Source organism: Protopterus annectens, chromosome 9.part0, assembly GCF_019279795.1.
Source record: "Protopterus annectens isolate FY-2018-M chromosome 9.part0, PAN1.0, whole genome shotgun sequence".
Lineage (NCBI taxonomy): Eukaryota > Metazoa > Chordata > Ceratodontiformes > Protopteridae > Protopterus > Protopterus annectens.
Genome location: NC_056743.1, coordinates 384,264,371 through 384,284,484, shown reverse-complemented (window position 1 = coordinate 384,284,484; position 20,114 = coordinate 384,264,371). Strand labels below are relative to the sequence as shown.

The following is a 20,114-nucleotide window of genomic DNA, read 5'->3' as shown; positions in this document are numbered from 1 at the left end:
CCTTGTAACATGGGCTAAAATATTGGCTGTGCTTGTAAGTGCCTCACAGCCAGTAGCCTACTAACTTCCCATGATTCTTTTAAATACTTAAGTATCCTATTTAGTATGTAACATCATTGCTCTGATTTTTAGGTAAGAAATGAGTAAACTTCTGGAAGACTGAGCATTTCTGAACTGTGTTTTTGTGCTAAAGTAACATGGCCTAATAATAAATCAGTGATAAGTCATTTTAAGTCACATTATCTGAAATCTTTAAATTTTGACAAAGCACCAAAATGTCATCATAAAATATATGTTGCCTGATTATAATAACCTTCATTGGTGTTGCAGGCTTCTGGTTTTGTTCTCTTCATAGATTTTTTTATGTTTGATTTCCTTACTCTTATTTTTATCTTATCTTTACAGATTAACAAAGGTTTGGTACTCTCGCCAGGAGATCGACGTCCTGATCCCACTGAGGTAAATAATTCTGGCATGGCTAAATATTTTTGTAGGTCATCTGCAATGTAACACAGTCATTATGTTGAAATTGGTGACTGGCAGGGAGTGACATTTGAGAAAGAAAGCAAAGGTGCATTTGGTTTTGGTGAGACACGCATGCCTGTAGCTGTTTCTGGTATGTTATGTTAGCTGTCTGTAACTGTATCGCAGTAATGTTTTACTGTATGTCAACATATACTGATTGTGACAGGTTATGTTTTTAATTTCAGCAAGAAGTAATCAGGTGACATACTTGGACCCAGAAAATGTTGTGCTTTCAATTGAGAAATAAAATGATGCCTGTGTAGTTAAAACTTGTATTCTTTAGGAATATTCCCAGATCTTTGCCATTTCTACCTGCATTCTATATATCTGCTGTTAATGACAATGTAAGACATGAAGGGGAGCCTTGGGGAACAGGGACTGTGAAAGTATATGTTGGCATGTACCTGGAGTGACAGTATACATGTGTGTACTCATTAGTTAATAGAAAGGGTTTTTCATGTGGAATCTCAAATACCTGCTTGCTTAAATGCTGTCGAGCCACTGGCTTCCTTCCTTTACGGTAGCATTAAGTTCCATAGTGTAACACATCTTTTGTTTTTTTCATGGTTTGAAATTGTACCATCCCACTGTCCATTTCTTAAGCTGTTAACTTTGATGAGGTCATGGCAATGTGTGCATGGCAGACCAGACAATCCTCCTGTATATCAACAATCCTCATCTGTACCAAATCAGAAAGTGTTCCCAGGCAAACTGTGAGATATAATCCTACCAATGTGTTCTGGATTTGCCCGATATAAAATACCTAAAGGGCATACTCAGTGGGTGTCCAAACCTCTTCAGCTGACTCCTGTTGACACAGAGGAGCCATTCTCTGAAATCCTTCAATATTGCCACACTCATGACGGTGACATCGAGTGAGCCCAGCTGTCCTGCAAAAGGATAATTAGCACCATTTGTATCTACACGCCCATCCTTTTTGTCACTGTCCAAAGCTCATGACTGTAAGTAAGGGGCGGGGACATTTTAAAAGCTTCATCCTATGACTCTGCTGTTAATTTACCACACAGATCAGTAAAACAGCCATAGTACTAAGACCGCTGCACCCATTCAGCTGTCATTGTCGCACTTCTCTCTACCCTCACTCAGAAAAAGACTCTAAGTACCTTCACTTGAGGTTAGCTGGTCCCTTTACACCTATAGACAGAGAGAAAACAAACAATTTTTCGGGCGTGAACTGTGACCTTTGATCTGGCGGTAATGATTTTCATCTCATCCTCTCTACATTTAGCATTGTATTGTTCCATCACATGAAGATCATAGTCCCTTGAAACTAACATGACAGCATCATTTTCAAACAAAGATTCAGCATTCATGTCTTCAAGCTGGAGCATATGATCATCCCATTGATTTGTCAGAAAACCATACATTTTCTGAGGAAAGGACCAAAAATATAAGTCAGAAATCTGGACGTTATAAAGTGAAATAAAACGTACTAGTTTCATTAAAAACAAGCCTTGTAAGAATGAGAATAACAGCTTAGAATAAAAAGGTCTTGATACCAGGCAGAGCTGTTAAAATCAAACACGTTAATTAAAAAACTAAAATCCAAGCTCAAAGTTTTAGTCCCAGGGATAACAAAGTACAAACTTCCAAGTATATCCAAGAAATCCAAAACAAATGTTATCTGAAGAGGGCTGAGTAAGCTGAAAGCGCTTGTCCGTTGTTTTGTTTTGGATTTCTTGGATTTACTTGCAAGTTTTTACTTTATCCTTGGGTCTTAAACTTTGAGCTTGGATTTTAGTTTTTTTTTTAATTAGTGTTTGATTTTAACAGTTCTGCCAGGTAACTAGATTGTTTTAACCTAAGATGCAAAAATCTGGACATTTTGCGAAAATCTGGAAAGTTGAGAGGCATGTTCTAAGTCTCAGCTGCACCTTGACAGTTTTTCTGTGAAAGTAATGAAAAAAAGAGTAAACCAGGCAAACTCTTAATGGTGTTCGTAAACCATGTGAATATATTAAGTGTAATGCAGAGAATGAGGCACTGAATAGATCACAACAGCAGCAACTGTCAGGGCAGAGTCATGTTGTAGCACCTCCCATTGGAACTCAGTGATGTTGTAGCACCACCTGTTGGCACCCAGTGATGATGCAGCACTGCCCTCTGGGACACAGTGATGATGTAGCGCTGCCCTCTCTGACTCAATGATGATGCAGCGCTGCCCTCTGGGACACAGTGATGATGCAGCATTGCCCTCTGGGACACAGTGATGATGCAGCACTGACCTCTGGGACACAGTGATGATGCAGCACTGCCCTCTGGGACACAGTGATGATGCAGCACTGCCCTCTGGGACACAGTGATGATGCAGTACTACCCTCTCTGACTCAGTGATGATGCAACACTGCCCTCTGGGACACAGTGTGACAGCACCCATGTCACTGCAGCATGACCGTGATAACTCAAGGTGGCAGGTGCTCAGATGTACCTGTATGTGGTTTGCAGTCAGTTCCTGGTGTCACAATTGCTCAATTCACTGTCACATGACAGGTGCTCATGTATTGCTATTCACTTTATGTGGTAGTGTTTACTCCTTCGAGCTGTCAGTTTCCCAAAGAAAAAGTGCGATTAATTTTGGATCGCTTGTCAGTGATTATTCCAGGGTTACTATATCTCAGAGAAAGAACAATTGAAGGCGTGTGGCAATATTAATACATAGCATGAAGGTAATCCCTAGAATTCATACAGTTAATGTAAAAAAATATAACTGACTGAAAGTCCTACCGTTTGTTGAAACATTAATCAATCAGACGGCAAGTGATTGAGCACAACTTGTCAATCAGCAGCTGATGGAAGAATGCAAAACAAAAAAGTAAACCTTTTTTGCAGGGGGCAAGTCCCCCTTCATCCTCCATGTGGGGGAATGTGCCTCCCTGGTAATTATATATACCAACCCTGAGATCGCACTGCAGTGGGGAAAGGAGGACATTTCCAGTCCCACTGCACCCTGATCTTGCACAGTGCACAGTACAACTGCCCACATACTCAGTCAACTGATTTTCAGTCCGTTGTGCCAACAGTTTTCTTTGGTTGACATGTTGCCATTTGACAACCTGAAGGCAATCCAGCTAATTGCATAGTGTTAATGTGGATGAGTACATAGTACTAGTGTAATTTATGAAGTACTGAGATTCTGGAGTTTAATTCTAAAGTGTGATACTTAAATCTGGGTGTTTCTTTGTTGGCTAATCATTTCAGGTGTATTTCAGGTTACTCAAAGCACATGCAAGGTGTTTGGTATCTCTAGTCATTTCATTATTACTCAAAGCAAACGCAAGGTGTTTGGTATCTCGAGTCATTTCAGGTGTATTTCAAGTTACTCAAAGCACATGCAAGGTGTTTGGTATCTCTAGTCATTTCAGGTGTATTTCAGGTTACTCAAAGCACATGCAAGGTGTTTGGTATCTCTAGTCATTTCAGGTGTATTTCAGGTTACTCAAAGCACACGCAAGGTGTTTGGCATCTCTAGCCATTTCAGGTGTATATCAGGTTACTCAAAGCACACGCAAGGTGTTTGGTATCTCTAGTCATTTCAGGTGTATGTCAGGTTACTCAAAGCAAATGCAAGGTATTTGGTATCTCTAGCTTTCTGCTTATCCAGCTGCTAGAAGGTGATAACATTTTGTTGTAGAAATATTATTTACACATTTGGAAATGTTTTTCAATTATATTTTCCTCTTTGTTCCCAAGTACAAATGGTACACACAACTGGCAATTGAAGTGAGAACCACTGAAGACCACTGAGACTCACAGTAATCAATAAAAAACTTCTTCAGGCCACTTTTAATATAGTAAAAACAGTGTATATTAACGCTCACTGCTGATTTACGTTTTCGTTTAAACCAACTTCATCAGATGCTAAATACCAGTTTCAGATTCAACCAACCTTTATATAAACCCAAGTTTAAAATGTCCAATAGAGCACAGACTTTAATTAAAACATTTAAAACTTTTAAAACAACAAGTCTGAAAAATCATTTTCATTTTGTTATATTAAAAGTGGCATGAAGAGCTTTTTTATTGATTACTACGAGTCTCAGTGGTCTTCAATGTTTCTCACTTCAATTGCCAATTGTATGTTTACTGGTGACTTTATTTGGCAATTTTCAACTACAAATGGTATAAGTTTTTTAAATTCAGAACTATTTCGTATTACACTGTGGCATCTAATTCTGTTCTCTGCGTGTTAGCTAAATTAAAGTTAACTGTCTAGTTTTTAGCTTTCCTGATGAAGTATTGCACTGCAGCTTATTTGTGGAATGGTAAACATCTCAAGACATTTTACCATGATCATCACTACTTCACTTTTCTTAATGAAAACATTAAGCTTACTATTTGAATTAACTTTCTTTACAGGTATCTGATTACTACTGTAAATGTGTTTGTAGTTCTAATTTCTCTCTGTCCTTTGGGGGAGAATTTCTTAATTATGATTTCCCATGGCAGGTGGCAACAGACAAATCTGTGGTAACTGCAGACTGATGACTGTGTCTGTACCTGGATACTGGAGTAGTAATGCCTGTAGACTGATGAGTGTGTCTGTACTGGAACACTGGAGTACTAATACCTGCAGAATTGTAAGCCAGCCAGGAGCAAAAGTTCATTTGAATATGCATGGTTTCTCTTTGCTTCTACACTACACTGCAGTTGCAGAGCTACCGAAGTGGGGGTGGGGGGGTGGCATATGTTTTCCTGTGCATATAATGTGCTACACTTCCAGTGTAATTACTTTGCCAGGGGAACCAATTACTTGCCTGCATAAAATACCAAAAGTGTATACAACACAGAACTAATAAAGCTAACAAACAGAAAATCAGATCACTCACTAGTTCTGTTGTATTGTGCTAATAGCTAGTGTGACTACTGAATAGTTTGTTGCATGTCATGTAATTGTTGTAGCTGTTTATTATAGCCAGTAGATTTGGTGTAGTGGTATGTTGCTCTGACTCTAGTGCACAAGGGTCCTGTGTTTGAGACCTGGCAGGGCTGGTTATTTGTAGGTTCCATAGTGTAGTGGTAATCATATCTGTCTAACACACAGAAGGTCCTGGGTTCGATCCCCAGTAGAACCATTAGCTGCATTGCTCTGAGTATCACTCATCTCTGCATTTAATTTTGATTTGAGGCTCTTTATTTAAGGTTTGAGCACTTCAATTCTGTATCTTATTCTAGTATTACATTTTTTTTAAGTTTTCTGTTCTGTTGGAGTTTTAAGAGTTCTTGGCTAAGGTCAGTTAAAAAAAAGTTACCAAAGAATTCCTTTGCAAACTGTGAATAGCATCAGTTAAGTAGTGGGAGGAGCTGAGAGACAGCATTGCTCTTTTATTTAGAAATATTTGTAGTTAGCTGATGTGTTTGTGTGGTCTGCATTGCTCTGAGTATCACTCATCTCTGCATTTAATTTTGATTTGAAGCTCTTTATTTAAGGTTTGATTACTTTAATTATGTATCTTATTCTAGTATTACATTTGTTTTAAGTTTTCTGTTCTGATGGTGCCTTTTGAGTTGCCTGCCCCTACTATAAATCTCATTTTGGACACTCCTCCCAGTCCTGTCTCATCAGCTTATTCTACTGAGTAGAGATCATTTGGGAACGCACATTCTCAATTTCTCAATCTTAAATTATCTTGTTTCATCCCTTCCCACTTAACCTAAAGAAAAAAGAAAAAAATGCACTTTATTCATCTGCTTTTACTGTATTTGTGTTTTTCCTACTTTATTTTGCTTTTGTTGCCTGTTCTTAAAGGCACTCAATTGCATTTATTTTGCTGCATCTATTACTGCTTGTTAGTAGCCTGATTAAATTGTAGCTGTTACTCAAAGCCTTTTGGTTTAAGCACTCTGGCTTCAGGTCAGTTGTTTTACATTAGTTTGTGGTCTGCACTCTTGTGGCAGGAGAGGTATCTTAGATCCTTCTAAGTTGGGAGTTGCTGGTTGAAGGCTTAATGTCATTTATTCTAAAAGTGTTTTAGTTCTGGTTTAAGCACTTGGGTTTCAGGCCACTTACTTTGCATTAAGAAGGTTTGTGGTCTGCACTCTTGTGGGAGGAAAGGGTAGATTCTGCCTTCTGAGCTGGGAATTGCTGGTTAATGACTTATTGTGCCTTCTTATTTGAACTGTTTCTTTCTGAAACTGATGCGCGTTGTTTGCTGTAGCATTGACTAGATTCAGACCTGCTGATTCTAGCTTTGCTTGTATAACTTGAGCATTAATCCAAGCCATCTTTCTTTGGAGAAGGTTCCCCTGCACCCTAGTGGCAGGAGTGTGCAGTTAGAACTTGTCTGATTGAAGACTGCTGGAACAGGGCTCAGTTTTGAGCTTTTTTATTGGTTAATTGGTTAATTTGTTTAAACAAGTTTGCTCTTGTTTGCTACTGTTATATTTAAGTGTGTATCTGTTCTCCTTTGTTAAATTGACCTAAACAGAGTTTAAATATATTTAGCATAGTCTGGTTACAGGTTTTTTCTGTACTCAGATCTGTTTGTGTGATTCCTTTATTTCCTGTTATACCATCTTGTGTTGGCCATGGCCTGCCTGCACTTAGTGGGAGTAAGTGAACTGGTTTGAACTGGTCTGACATAGGATGCTGAGCTAAGAGCTCAGGGACAAGGGTTGATTGGTCAATTCCAGTGTTTCTATTTTATTTTCGTTTTGTGGTATTTAAACCCATCATTTGTGTGGGTTTGTGCTTGTTTGCCCTTCGCACACTGCCTCTGTGCTGTTTTAACCCTTTGCGAGGTATCTCAGTTGCATTTTTTCCCTTACCAGCACTCCTGTGTGAGTGAGGCCCTCGCCTGCAGCTACTGTATTGATTTTATCCAGCCCTACTCACACCTATAGGTACTCTTACTCTACTATCCCTGACCTCTCCTCCACAGGTTCTGATAACCATGGACAGACAATTCCCTATGGGTTCTCTTGCTAGTCTGGTTGATATAGGCATCCTGAGACAGTGTAGCAACTGCCTTATGTACACAGACAACCCTCTACTGCTACTACCTAGAAACACAATATGTGAAAGATGCGATTACATTAAGAACCTAGAATCCTTGCTGTCTGTCACAAGTCAATACGTCTGGCACTGAGAAGGTTGTCTGCACATACACTATGAATACTACACTTCTAACACCACACACATCTGTGCAGCACACTCCTACATATGCAGGAGTTCTCAACAAAAAACATAATTAAACGAGAGACCTCTGAAGCAAAAACAAACATGCACCTTACAACACACAGCACCAAGCATCACACATAGTACACATGTTAGTGTCTCACAGACTCTAAGGCCCAACCACAAACCCAACATACTAGTCATAGGAGACTCTGTCGTGAGAGACACACAAATGTGCCCCTCACAAGGCTAGACAAGTAGAAAGTTATGGTAAGTTGCTTGTCAGGTACTAGAATCCGCCATATCACACGCACTCAAGTCTCTCAACAACAGGTACTGTTATGACTCTCTCATAGTGCATGTTGGTGTGAATGACTTGAGACGTACCTCTGCGGACTGTATGACAAGAGACATGACTGAGCTCACTGAATGTGCATCCCAGGCAGGTATGTCCCTAGCCTTAAGCAGCATCCTACCATCACCCAGAATGCACCTCAATACAAACAGAAAATGATTGAATTTAACAATTGGCTTTGTTTCTGGTGTCATTCCAAGGGGATCCAGTACCTGACAGCCTGGGAGGACATGATTGTCAGACCACAATGCTTTGCCAGAGATGGTCTTCGTCTGTCTTCCCTGGCCTTTAGGCTTCTGGCAAAGGCTCTTGCCTCCCCTGCAGTGCCTTTTTTTGGCAAAGCCTTAGCACTGAACTACACTTATTGCAAGCATTCCTTGCATTGGAGGATGCTGACATTTGTGCAGTCACTGAAACCTGGTTTAAAGCTGTGGAGAGCACTCCAACCTCACCAGGTTCATAGGTAGATAGTAGGCTGTCTGCCCTAGGGCATTTATAAGCCTAGCCAGTACCTGACAGCCTGGGAGGACATGATTGACAGACCACAATGCTTTGCCAGAGATGGTCTTCGTCTGTCTTCCCTGGCTTCCTCCTCCCTATTAGATTAGCCTACTGTGCCTCTGTAAAGTAGGTCACAGAAGGTACCCTTTTAAGATTAGTTTACTGTGCCTCTGTCTAGCAGGGACACAGGAGAGATCCCAGGGGTGAATTTGCGATTTCCCATCCAAGCGTCCAAATTTCGCTTGAAGAGGGTCAGCGAGGGGCTATGTCTAACATGAATTGGGATTCTATTCCAGAGTGAGGGGAGCCTCTGGGAAATGAATCTGTCCCTCCAGCATGTCCTATTTATTTTTGTGCTGAGGTTTAGGTCCCTAGAGCGTGTATCTCTAAGGGACTTGGATTTTTTGAGGTGGAGCATGTCCATTAATTCTGGGTTTGACGTGGCTTTGTACGTCAGGCATAGACCACCTCTGAATAGGCGGTAAGCAACTGAGTAGAGCTGGAGTTTCTTTAGTCGAGCTGCATAGGACATCTGTTTGTAGCCCATGATCCTCTTGGTGAGGTACTTTTGGGGTCTCTCCAGTTGCTGCAGGTGTCAGGTAAGGTACATCCCAAAAGGGGCATTGTATTCAATTATGGGCCTGATGAGTGACGAGTAGAGGGGTACAATGACCTCTCGATCTAGATACGAACCCTTGCGTGATAAGGTGGGCTATATAGAAGGTCTTTCTAAACACTTTGGCAACGTGATTATCAAAGGAGAGATTACTATCTACGTTGGTCCCCAAATCTCTAATTATTTCTTCTGTAGTTAATGGATTACCACATATGTGGTAATTTGTGGGCACCTTGTTTTTCCCAAAGGGGATGACTATGCACTTTTTAGCATTTAGCTTGAGGCCATGGCTCTGGCACCAAGCATCCGTCTGTGTGAGACCCTTTTGGAGGATGCTTGTGTCAGCTGGAGATTTGATTATGGCCCCCAGTTTGTAGTCATCTGCGAACTTTGTCAGCCATAATCCCCCCATGTTAGCCTGAACCTCAGAGAAGTATATACCGAACAAGAGAGGTCCCAGAACTGAGCCCTGTGGGATGCCACTTGTAACTGGTTTGGATTCGGACATGGCACCTGTGATTCTGACCATGTGGGTTCTATCTCTGAGCCAGTTTGCAACCTATCTTGTGATATAGGGGTTGATATTTAAGCTGGTAAGCTTATTTATGATGCCCGAGTGGGGTATTGTGTCGAAGGCTTTTGTGAGCTCCAGGTAGGCTGTGTGGACTACCTTGCCCTCATCTATGGCTTTGGTAACTGTTTCAAAGAAATCAACTAGGTTTAAGAGGCAAGATCTGCCCTTAACAAAGCCGAATTGGGTAGGGTCCAGTGTCTGGAGGCTCCCAATGTCTTTGTTTGAGTTCCATGATAATATGCTCCATAGCTTTACAGACCAGACTAGTCAGGCTTATGGGGCGATAGTTTCCGAGGTCCGTTGTGGCACCACCTTTGTGGAGTGGGACCACTGTAGCTGTGCGTCATTCTTTGGGTACATATCCTGTAGTAAGGCTAAGTTTGAACAGTGACTTAATGTGAGGGTTCAGTTCTTCTTGGAGCTCGTGTAAGACACAGCCTGGGACACCATCCAGTCCCATAGATGCTGTGTTTTTTGCTTTGGAGAGGGCAGCTTTCACCTGTGCATCTGTGATGTCAGGGAGGTTACATTCAGTTGGGATGGGCATTTGCTCCTTTGGGGGGGAAGGGGGGGAGAAGTTTCCACTGAATCTGTCTTCCAGGATGTTGGCTATGTCTGTAGGTTCGGTATATTTTGTACCGTTATGCAACAATTCAGAGCATATCTGGGAGTTTCCTCCCATGCTCCTGATATAACTAAAGAAGGCCTTGTGATTATCTTTAGTGTCTAGGGCAATTTTTCTTTCGAAACTGGCCTTTGATGATTTTATGAGGGATCGAAGTTTCTTGCTAATACTGATCAGAGATGCCTTCCCTTTTTGGGATTTTGCTCTGTCATGTAGTAGCTTCCTCCTTCTGTTGTATAGCTTATTTATGGCCAGGGTCCACCAGACCGGTCTCCTGTTTTTGGAGGAGTGAGTCTTGGTTTTATTTGGGATAGCACAATCCATGCATTCCTACAAGTGCTCATAGAATGCATTTGTTAAGGATTCTGCGGTTTGGGCTGTATTATTCTCTGGCCCAGGGGCTTTAAAGGATTCCACCTCAGTCTTGAAGTGCAAAGTTGGCTTTTGAGAAATTCTTTACATTGATTTCCTTGGCTGGGGGTGGGGATGGGATATGGATGTCCAGGGAAATTTGTTTGTGGTCTGATCTTACCAATGAGGGGTTTCCCTCTGGTGTGGAACATAGAGTTCCCATGTTGGTGATGACCAGGTCCAATATGTTGTTCCCTCTTGTGGGAGTGGTAACCAGCTGTTCCATTGCGTTAGAGTTTATAAATTCAAGGAACCGTTGGGCGAGGGTGTTTGGGCTTGAGTAGTTTTCCCAGTCAGTGTTTGGGTAGTTGAAGTCACCCAATAACATTGTGTTTGGAGAGACCTTCATATGCTCCAGTGTTCTCAGGAATGCCAAGTGGGGTTCCTGTAATAGGGAGGGTGTTCTGTAGCAGGCTACAAACTGAAAGGCAGTTTTGCCCGTTGTTAGTTGCACATGGATGGTTTCCGATGCTTCGTGCAGGGCCACTAACCTGGAGGTGTAGGTATCTTTGATGAATATAGATACTCCCCCTCCTTTTGTGCTTCGGTCCGAGTTTTGGGGCCGAAATGCATGGTATGAGTTATAACCTGGTAGTGCTGGGGTGCTCTCAGGAGCCTTGAACCAGGTTTCTATTACTGCACAGACATCGATTTTCTCCATACTGAGGAGAGCTTCAAGTGTGTGCATCTTGAGGTTTAGACTTCTGGCACTGAGTAGCATTACCTTTAGTTTTTTTATCCTTGGGTTGTCTATGGAGGTGGGTTTTTCCTTTGAGCCTTGCCTAAAAAAGGCACTATGGGGGTGGCAAGAGCCTTGGCCAGTATACGAAAGCCTAAGGGTGACAGGTGCAAGCCGTCCCTAGCGAAGCAACGTGGCTTGTCGAGCATGTTATCCCAGGCTGACAGACACTGGATCACCTTTGAATGACACCAATACTTTAGCCAATTGTTGAAACTGATCATTTTGTCTTTATACTGTGGCATCATTCTTGGTGAGGGCAAGATGCTACTCAAGGTCAGAGTCATACCAGCCTGGGCTACATGGTCAGAGAGCTCCTCTATGTCTCTTTTCATGTAGTCCAGGGAGGTACTTCTCAGGTCATTCACACCAGCATGGACAATGATGGAGTCATACTTGTACTTGGTTTGGAGTGACCTGAGTGCTTGCGTTATGTGGTGGATCCTGGCACCCGACAGGCAGCTTACAGTGACCTTCTCCCTGTTCAGTCTGGTGAGCTCCTCCTACGAGAGGTGAAAATATCCTGGACCTGGTCCTAACCAACATAAGTAGCCACTGTAGCACTCCTACAGTGGTCAGGTTACTCATCCTACCATACTTTCAGACCCCAAATGGAGGGCTACAAAGCCAAAAGAGGTGGAGTTTCAATATTTATCAAAGACACACACACCTCCAGGCTGGGCAAACTGTATGACGCACAGGAGACGCTCCAAGTGCAGTTAACTGTTAACAAAACACCTATTCAAATCATAGCTAGTTACAGATCCCCAACCATGACTCAGGATGCCCACTCCACCTATCTGGACTTACTTGAATCCATCAAGATTCACCCCTCTACTCTGATCCTGGGTGACTTTAACTACCCAACCATAGAATGGAAGACCTATTCTAGCCCAAACATGAATGCCCAGAGATTCCTAGACTTTGTCCATGCCAATACATTGGATCAGCTGGTCGACACTCCTACGAGAGGTGAAAATATCCTGGACCTGGTCCTAACCAACATGAGTAGCCACTGTACCACTCCTACAGTGTCATTCTCCTTGATAAGATCTGACCATAAATCCATCACTTTTGAAGTCACCATCTTCCCTGACCTCCCCCCTTGTCAGGGTCAAATGAAAAAAACTTTTCCAAAGCTGACTACAGTCTACTCGGAGCAGGTATATGCAGCTTCACAGCTACAATTCCTTCAGTTGGAACTAGCAGTAATGTCCAAGCCTACACCAAAAAAATTATATAAAGACGTACATAGCTGTATGGGCTCAGTAGTACCTGACAGGACCAAATCATCTGCCTTTAGGAAGAGTAAACCTGTCTGGTGAACAGCAGCAATAAAACTCTATAACAGAAGGAAAAGATATCTGTCCAGAGCCAAGAAGGAGCGAAACAGTTATTTTAGGTGACGTAAGCCTAAACTGGGCCATGATAAACACTGAATCCCCCTCCCTAAATATCAGCCTCTACAACTACATCCAATTAATGAACTTTCCTACCAGGCCAAACAAAGATGGAACCACTGGTACTATCATTGACTGGATCTTAGTGTCTCATCCTAACCTTATCTCGGATACTGGCACCTTGCCTGACTCTCTGTGACCACCTGCCCGCATATGCTGACAGTCACTCCTCTCCCCCTCAAAAGCTACACGAACCGTGTACAATCGCGGAACCTCTCCAATTTCAACCCACAAATATTCATAGACTGTCTAAAAGTAACAGATTGGTCACCCTTAAAAACCTTGCCTCTTTGACAATGCCATTTATAATAAAACCTTACTGAAGCTTCTTAACCTTGCTCCACTAAAATTAAAGGAGTTAAAACTTCATCTTCCCCTTGGTTAAACAAAGAAACTAAACAATTCATGCACCTAAGAGACAAAAAGTGGAAACTTTACCATAAAAATAAATCACCCCATGTCCTAACAGAGCTCAAACAATTCTGTAACACTGCAAAAAAGTTAATAATCAGGGATTGAAAATCATACTACACTAAACATCAATCAGAAACCTTATCCAACCTAAGAAAATTTCTGACTCTCCTCCTCCCTTCTCCACCCAGCCAGTAAGGATAATCCATCCCCTAACCTAAACCTTACTGATCTCGAAAATGCTTCTAATGTCACTACCTTCTTCATAGATACCATAGCTAAACTTACCACTAGCTTCTCTCACCACTTTCAACCTCCTCCTCCAACCAACTCCCCCAACCAACTCATTTACATCTCCACACAGTCTGACTACCCCTCCTCCTACTTTCAGCTTCTCTCCTGTCTCTATAAGCAAAATAAAGAAGTTCCTCCTTTAACTCAAACCATGCTCATTTTCCCCAGATAACCTACCCACAACTTTCCTCGTATTGTCTGCCCGTCCCATATCTATCTTAATAAACTGATCCATGCTAGAATCATACATCCCCTCTCTGTGGGAATACGCCTTTATCATTCCACTCCATAAAGGAGGCAAAAACACTGACACATTTAATTCTCAGCCCATAGCCATCCTATCCCCACTATCAAAAATCATGGAGGGATGTATTCAATCCCAGATGATGCCCTATATGACCCAGAACAACCTACTAACCCCTATTCAACATGGTTTCTGTCCCGGGCATACTACCACCACTGCCCTCCTCTCCTTTCTAGACTCCATAAACCTGGGTTGCGAATTTGGCAAAATAGTTTCTACTCTGTTCCTTGATCTCTCCAAAGCCTTTGATACTGTTTCTCACCTCTTACTATTATCCAAACTCTCCTCTCTCAACCTCGTCCCCCCCACCATCAACTGATTCACCAGCTACCTCTCTGAAACACAGCAAGCCATCAAATGGAAAAACTCACTCTCTTCTCTTCTACATACCCCTACCGGAGTTCCCCAGGGTTCCATCCTAGGCCCCCTCCTCTTTAACATCTTCATTAATAACTTCCTCCAGTCTCTCTCCGATGCCACACTAATTCAATATGCTGACAATTCGACCATTTGTACAGCAGACACCCCCCCCGACCTACTTCTCAAAACTCAGTTAGCCTTCTATAATACTGAATCGTGGATGCATAGTAATCACCTTACCTTAAATGCCAATAAAACAAAGTTAATGATCTTCCTCCCATCCAAAAACTCCAATATAGACAAAAACTCTCTTACAGTGACTGCTCAGAATAACAGCCCCATAGAAATAGTATCACATACCAAACTGCTCAGTGTCATAATTGATGAAAATCTAAAATTTGACATTCATATCCAAACTAATATCATAAAAACTCAGTCTCCTGTATAGACACAGTCATTACCTTACCCCCTCCACCAGACACATCCTTGCCTCTACTTACCTCCTTCCCTCTCTTATGTATGGTGCCCCCCTATTCACTAATCTTCAGCTAGGCTTACAGGCCAAGTTGGAAGCCTGTTACAATAACATTTCCAAATTTGTCACCAATTCCAGAAACTCATCGCATCACTCTCTCTCTCTCCACTCCTGAAATGGCTTGAACATCCTAACTACCTCAAACTCCTTAGACTTACTACTGCTCACAATCTCATATTCAAACCTTCTAGTTGCCCTCCTCTGTCCACCTCTTTAATCCCCTGCATTCCTAACGACGCTCTAAGATCAGAAAACCACAATCTTCTAAACATATAAGCCTCGTCGACCTCCTGGCCACCTACTATTATCCTGCTCCCTAGCTAAACTCTGGGATTCTCTCTTTACCAGCCTTCAAAATACTCAGAACCACTCAAACTTCAAAACTCTTCTCCAATCTCACCTCCTTTCAAAGTGGGAATGTTCCTGTACCCCTACCACATAAACTCTTTAATACCATCTCAACCTTCTATTCCTGTGCTCTTCTCCTTTGCCTCTACTTCCTGTCCTACCCTATACCTCATAAACTTCCCCCCAACCCACTCCCTTTCTGCACTATATTCCACCTTTTAGTTCCCACCTCACCTGCTTATCTCTGTCCTCTCCTCATATTTTTAACTTCCCAAAAATAGCTTGTTTTTTATCTGTACATAAATGTTTTACCTGCGTGCTTTTTTTTCATCTGAAATGCCTGTCCTTTTAATATGCTTAGACTACGAGTCTCACTTTTGTAAATCATTACCTAGGATTAGAAATATTATGTCTTTATTCTTAAATTGTATTTCTCTGTATTTCCTACTGTTTCTACTACTTTATTTACTTTTGTATAACTATTGTAAAATTGTCTATATCCTGTGGAGTTTTTCTGCCTGGCCCTCCACTGAAAACTGGCTCTTCAAGGGCCCAGTGGGCTATCCCGGTCAGCAAATTGTTATAAATAAAATAAATAAAATAAGAAGGAGCAGGTGCCAACTTGGAAGCAATCTCTCCTTTATCTGAACAACCAAATAAGGTCACTGGTGAAATCCTCTAAGGTTAACTTTGAGTCCAAATTGGCCGCATCCACCAAGGACAGTCACAAGGCCTTCTTCACATATGTCTGTAATCTCAAAGGCAACACCCAAATTTGCTCTGAACCGGCTGTCAATAACACCACATACACAAACACCATAGATATAGCCAACCTGGTGGCAGACAGATTCAATGAAAACATCACCCCCCCCCCTGTCCCCCCATCAGTAAACCAGGACATCCCCAGCACCTGCTCCCCTCCCCTCATCACCAGGGAGCAGGTCCTTGATGCCCTCAAAGGCAAAAAGTACAGTCTCCATGGGACCTGATAACATCCCTGACTGTATCCTACATGAACTCAGGCATGAGAGCTCCGCTCCGTTAGACACCCTATTCAACCAAAGCCTGAGCACCGGCTTCATCCCAGCTGAATGGAGGACAGCCACTGTCATCCCTCTGCACAAAGGTGGAGTGTTCACTGACCCAGGCAATTATAGGCCCATCAGCCTAACTAGCCTGATCTGCATGGCCGTGGAACACATTATCACGTACTTATAAACAAGGACATTGGCAACCTCCAAACACTTGACCCCACACAGTTTGGGAGATCATGCCTGTTGCACTTGGTCGACATCTTTGAAATGGTCACCAAAGCCATGGACGAGGGGAAGACTGTGCACACCGCCTACCTTGACCTAGCCAAAGCCTTTGACACTATCCTCCACTTGAGCGTAATACATAAACTCTTCCAGCTATGCATCAACATGTATGTTACCAGATGGGTAGCTAACTGGCTCACTGATGGAACCCACTCAAAGTAGGGGGAAACCACCTCTAGTAGTAGACCTGTAATGAGCGGTGTACCCCAAGCATCTGTCTTTGGACCTGTACTGTTTGGGATATACTTTTCTGAGGTGCAAGCCAAAACCAGTGGTTGGTGGCTGACCAAGTTTGCAGATGACTGAAAGCTGGACACGGTCTTACATTTCCCTAGTGATGTGAACGTCCTCCAAGAGGGCCTTAGCCAAACTAATGACTGGTGCCAGAAGCATGGCCTCAAACTGAATGCCAAGAACTGCATCATTATCCCCTTTAGGGAAAATGTAATTCCCACTAATTATCACATTAATAACAACGTACTAAGCATACAGTCAGTTGTGAGGGACTTTGGCACCCAGGTTGATAGCAACCTGACTTTTGACCACCATGTTGCCTCCGTTGTATGGAAGGATTTCTACGTGGACCACCTCATAAATAAGGGTGTTTCATCCAGGAACAAGGAGATAACATCCCTGTACTCATCCATTATCAGACCCATTGAGTACAATGCCCCCTTTGCCATGTACCTTGCCAAGCACATTTAGCAGTTAGAGAGACCACAGAGGTTCCTGACCAGGAAATTCCAGGGTCTCAAACACCTATCCTATACAGATAGGCTAAAAGCCCTGTCCCTCTACTCGGTCTAGTACAGACTGCTCAGAGGTGACCTGTGTCTGGCATACAAGGCCATTTCAGACCACATCTTGATGGAGTTGCTGCATATCTGTAAGACAAGCTCCACTTGCACAACCCGCACGCAAGGCCTTAACTTGGTCTGTGACATTAACAGAACTTGCTGGCGGGATAGATTTGTGTCCCAAAGACGCCCGCTTCTGTGGAATAGATTCCCGCTCCATGTGAAGCAGAGTACCTCTGTGTCCTTCTTTAAGAGGAACCTGGACAACTGGATGGGAAACATAAAATATACCTCTAGGATCCCACTGTGTCCCTGCTGGACAGGGGAAACAGGTGCTGACTTTGAGGGAACATGGGTGAAATTCTTGACTAGGCTTATAAGGGCCTCTGGACCGGTAACCTAGCATCATCCTATGAACCTACGAATGCTCAAATGTATGCATTGATGTTTGAATCAAATATTTATTTCAGTAATGATTTTTCATAATGCACAGTGCTTCTCTTTTACATGCTTACTTGTTGAGGTGGTGCCCTCATGTTCTGTGGACAGCATAACTCTGGCCCCACTCGACTTGATGTAGAGAATTTGAGTCCACTTCTGATACAGAATCCTTGCTTTATTATCCATGTGAGTCAGCACCTGCATCTTCAGGCAGTGGGTAAGTGGAATCAATTGATGGAGATATTTGGCACTGGTCATTCATGCATCCCAGGGCACCCATTAGCTTGTGCAGCTATCTGGAGTATGCATCTGTTTCTGTCCTTCCCTGCTATACTTGTAGTCACCCATGCTTCTGTGGATGTGGCTGTGGTCAGCCATGCTTCTGTGGGTGTGGCAGTGGTCACCAATGCTTCTGGTTGAATGGTTATAGTAATACTTCCCTCTGGTAGTGTCATTAATCTGTCTTTAGACTTTGAGATGGTGATTCACTAATCTTTGAGATTGTCTAATATTATCAATCTGCCTTTGGGAATGGATCTAACCATCCATCTGTTTTCAGCTCTGGCTGTCTATTTTCATTTGTTTTTGTTTATTTACCAAGGTAGCACCCCCAAAACTGCATACTTGAAATTGAAACCAAACCAATCCATAATGATGTACTTGTTAAATCCACAAAATGGTTGAGCGCCATTAAGAAATTACCAAATCTTTAAGTAGATCAATTTTAGATTTTAATTATTTCAATTTTTTTGTAATATTTTGTATTGGTAATGGTTTAAAAGTAGTACAAAGTAGTTAAATATTTTTGATGTTTCTTTTTTTAAGATTTGGTCTTTTGTTTATGACATGGTTTATTTAAACCTTTGGGTATGATTACTTTGTGTTCTGAAAAAGTCCTGTAAGTTTTATTGAATAAAACACTCAACATTTATCTGGATTTAATAAACAGTGCTTTGTCCCATCTCAGATTGATTTGGTTTCCATTTCATCCACTACACATTTTTTTAGTTACTAGTTGCTTTTGCATGATGCTATCCTACATTTAGGGTACCGGGGCAGCACACTGATCATCAATGACCAGTAGTATGTACAACCCAGGTAAAACAATCACAGTTAAATACAAGTCAACTATCTAGATTGCAATAAAATAGTTATGCCATGTGGCCTGTTGGAAAGTACCTGCATCAAGAATTGTTTTGGAGATGGGATTTGAACTGCATGCAGAATGTAGAATAGGGGGATAGATTTTTTTTTCTTTTTTTATATAGATTGTTTAGATTCCCCCAGTTTGAGGCATGGATTGAGAAAATGTGGTTGGTATAGAGAAGTTTGGTTTATAAAATCTGCACAGAGGGCAGAGACTGGAAGACATTCGTGAAGTTGTATGGACTAGGTGTTGCTGGTGCTTTTATGTGAGAGACAAAAATGGGTCAGACTGCAAACCTGTGAAGAGCAGATCTTAGCAGTAGGTCAGCACTATGTTAGATGGGTAACAAGTAGACTCTGGTGTGTGTGTGTGTGCCCGTGTGTGTGTGTCAGTGGTTTTCTTATGCTGTTGAATTTGTAATGAAGTATCATTGTGTTTGAGATAGTTTGCAGAGTAGTTAGTTTTTTGTTTTAAGGAGGGTAGTGATTTTAGCAGAAACCATTCTAAAAAAGTCTTTGTTAGTCTAAAGTACTTGACTGAGTTACTGCATTTTCAGGTTAGGCTAGATTCATTTGCTAACTGCTTCTTTAGCTGAAGATGCTTAATATGGAGAGATTTTCCTAGGCCAGAACAGTATTAATTTTGTTTCTGCTTTTTTCCTATGTGGTTGTGAAGGTTACAGGCTTGATCTAGCCAGTTTTCAACATATCTGAAGGAAGTTATTTCTAATGAGGTATTAATGTATGTCTTGATTAGAAAACTATTGAGGTCATGTGGCAGTTTGACAAGTAACGAATGTATGCATCTATGGTTGACATTGTCCGTGTTTATATGGTTCTTCATCATATTTATTCATTTTTGTATTGGGCATTGCACCTGGTGGTGGGTAAGAACTTTGGCTCTGCTTTGCTCTGCATGGTATTTCTGTTTAATCTCCCGCTCCTAAAACTAAATGACTAGGTCAGTCATGTGCCAGCTCACATGATGCTGTAGCCAAAGTTCTGGATGATGTGTCTTGTCAATCTCATAATGCTCACTGTCATCTGAACAGCTGCTGTCAGTAGGTTTAATCTTGATGTCAGCGTTTTCTGAATGCCATTGCTGTTCCGTAGTGTTTTGAATGCACTGTGTTATGTGGTGCTACTTGACAGTGTTGCATCCTTTCCTGTAACGGTTTGTGCTCAGGATTTCTTGCTTTAATTTTCTTCTCAGATGTC

The 20,114-nt window shown here is 42.0% G+C and overlaps 1 protein-coding gene and 1 non-coding gene across 4 annotated transcripts in view; both read left to right on the top strand.

Moving 5' to 3' along the window:
- The window catches only part of SORBS3 (sorbin and SH3 domain containing 3), a 1,673,489-nt gene that overhangs the window by 685,422 nt on the left and 967,953 nt on the right, over positions 1-20,114 (top strand). For all 3 annotated transcript variants that reach the window (XM_044082929.1, XM_044082928.1, XM_044082927.1), the window contains exon 8: positions 406-459. In XM_044082929.1, the coding sequence (XP_043938864.1) occupies positions 406-459 (54 nt within the window). The remainder of the gene's footprint in view (positions 1-405; positions 460-20,114) is intronic.
- Positions 5,546-5,618, top strand: TRNAV-AAC. The gene has a single exon. It is a non-coding gene; the product is annotated as a tRNA-Val (tRNA).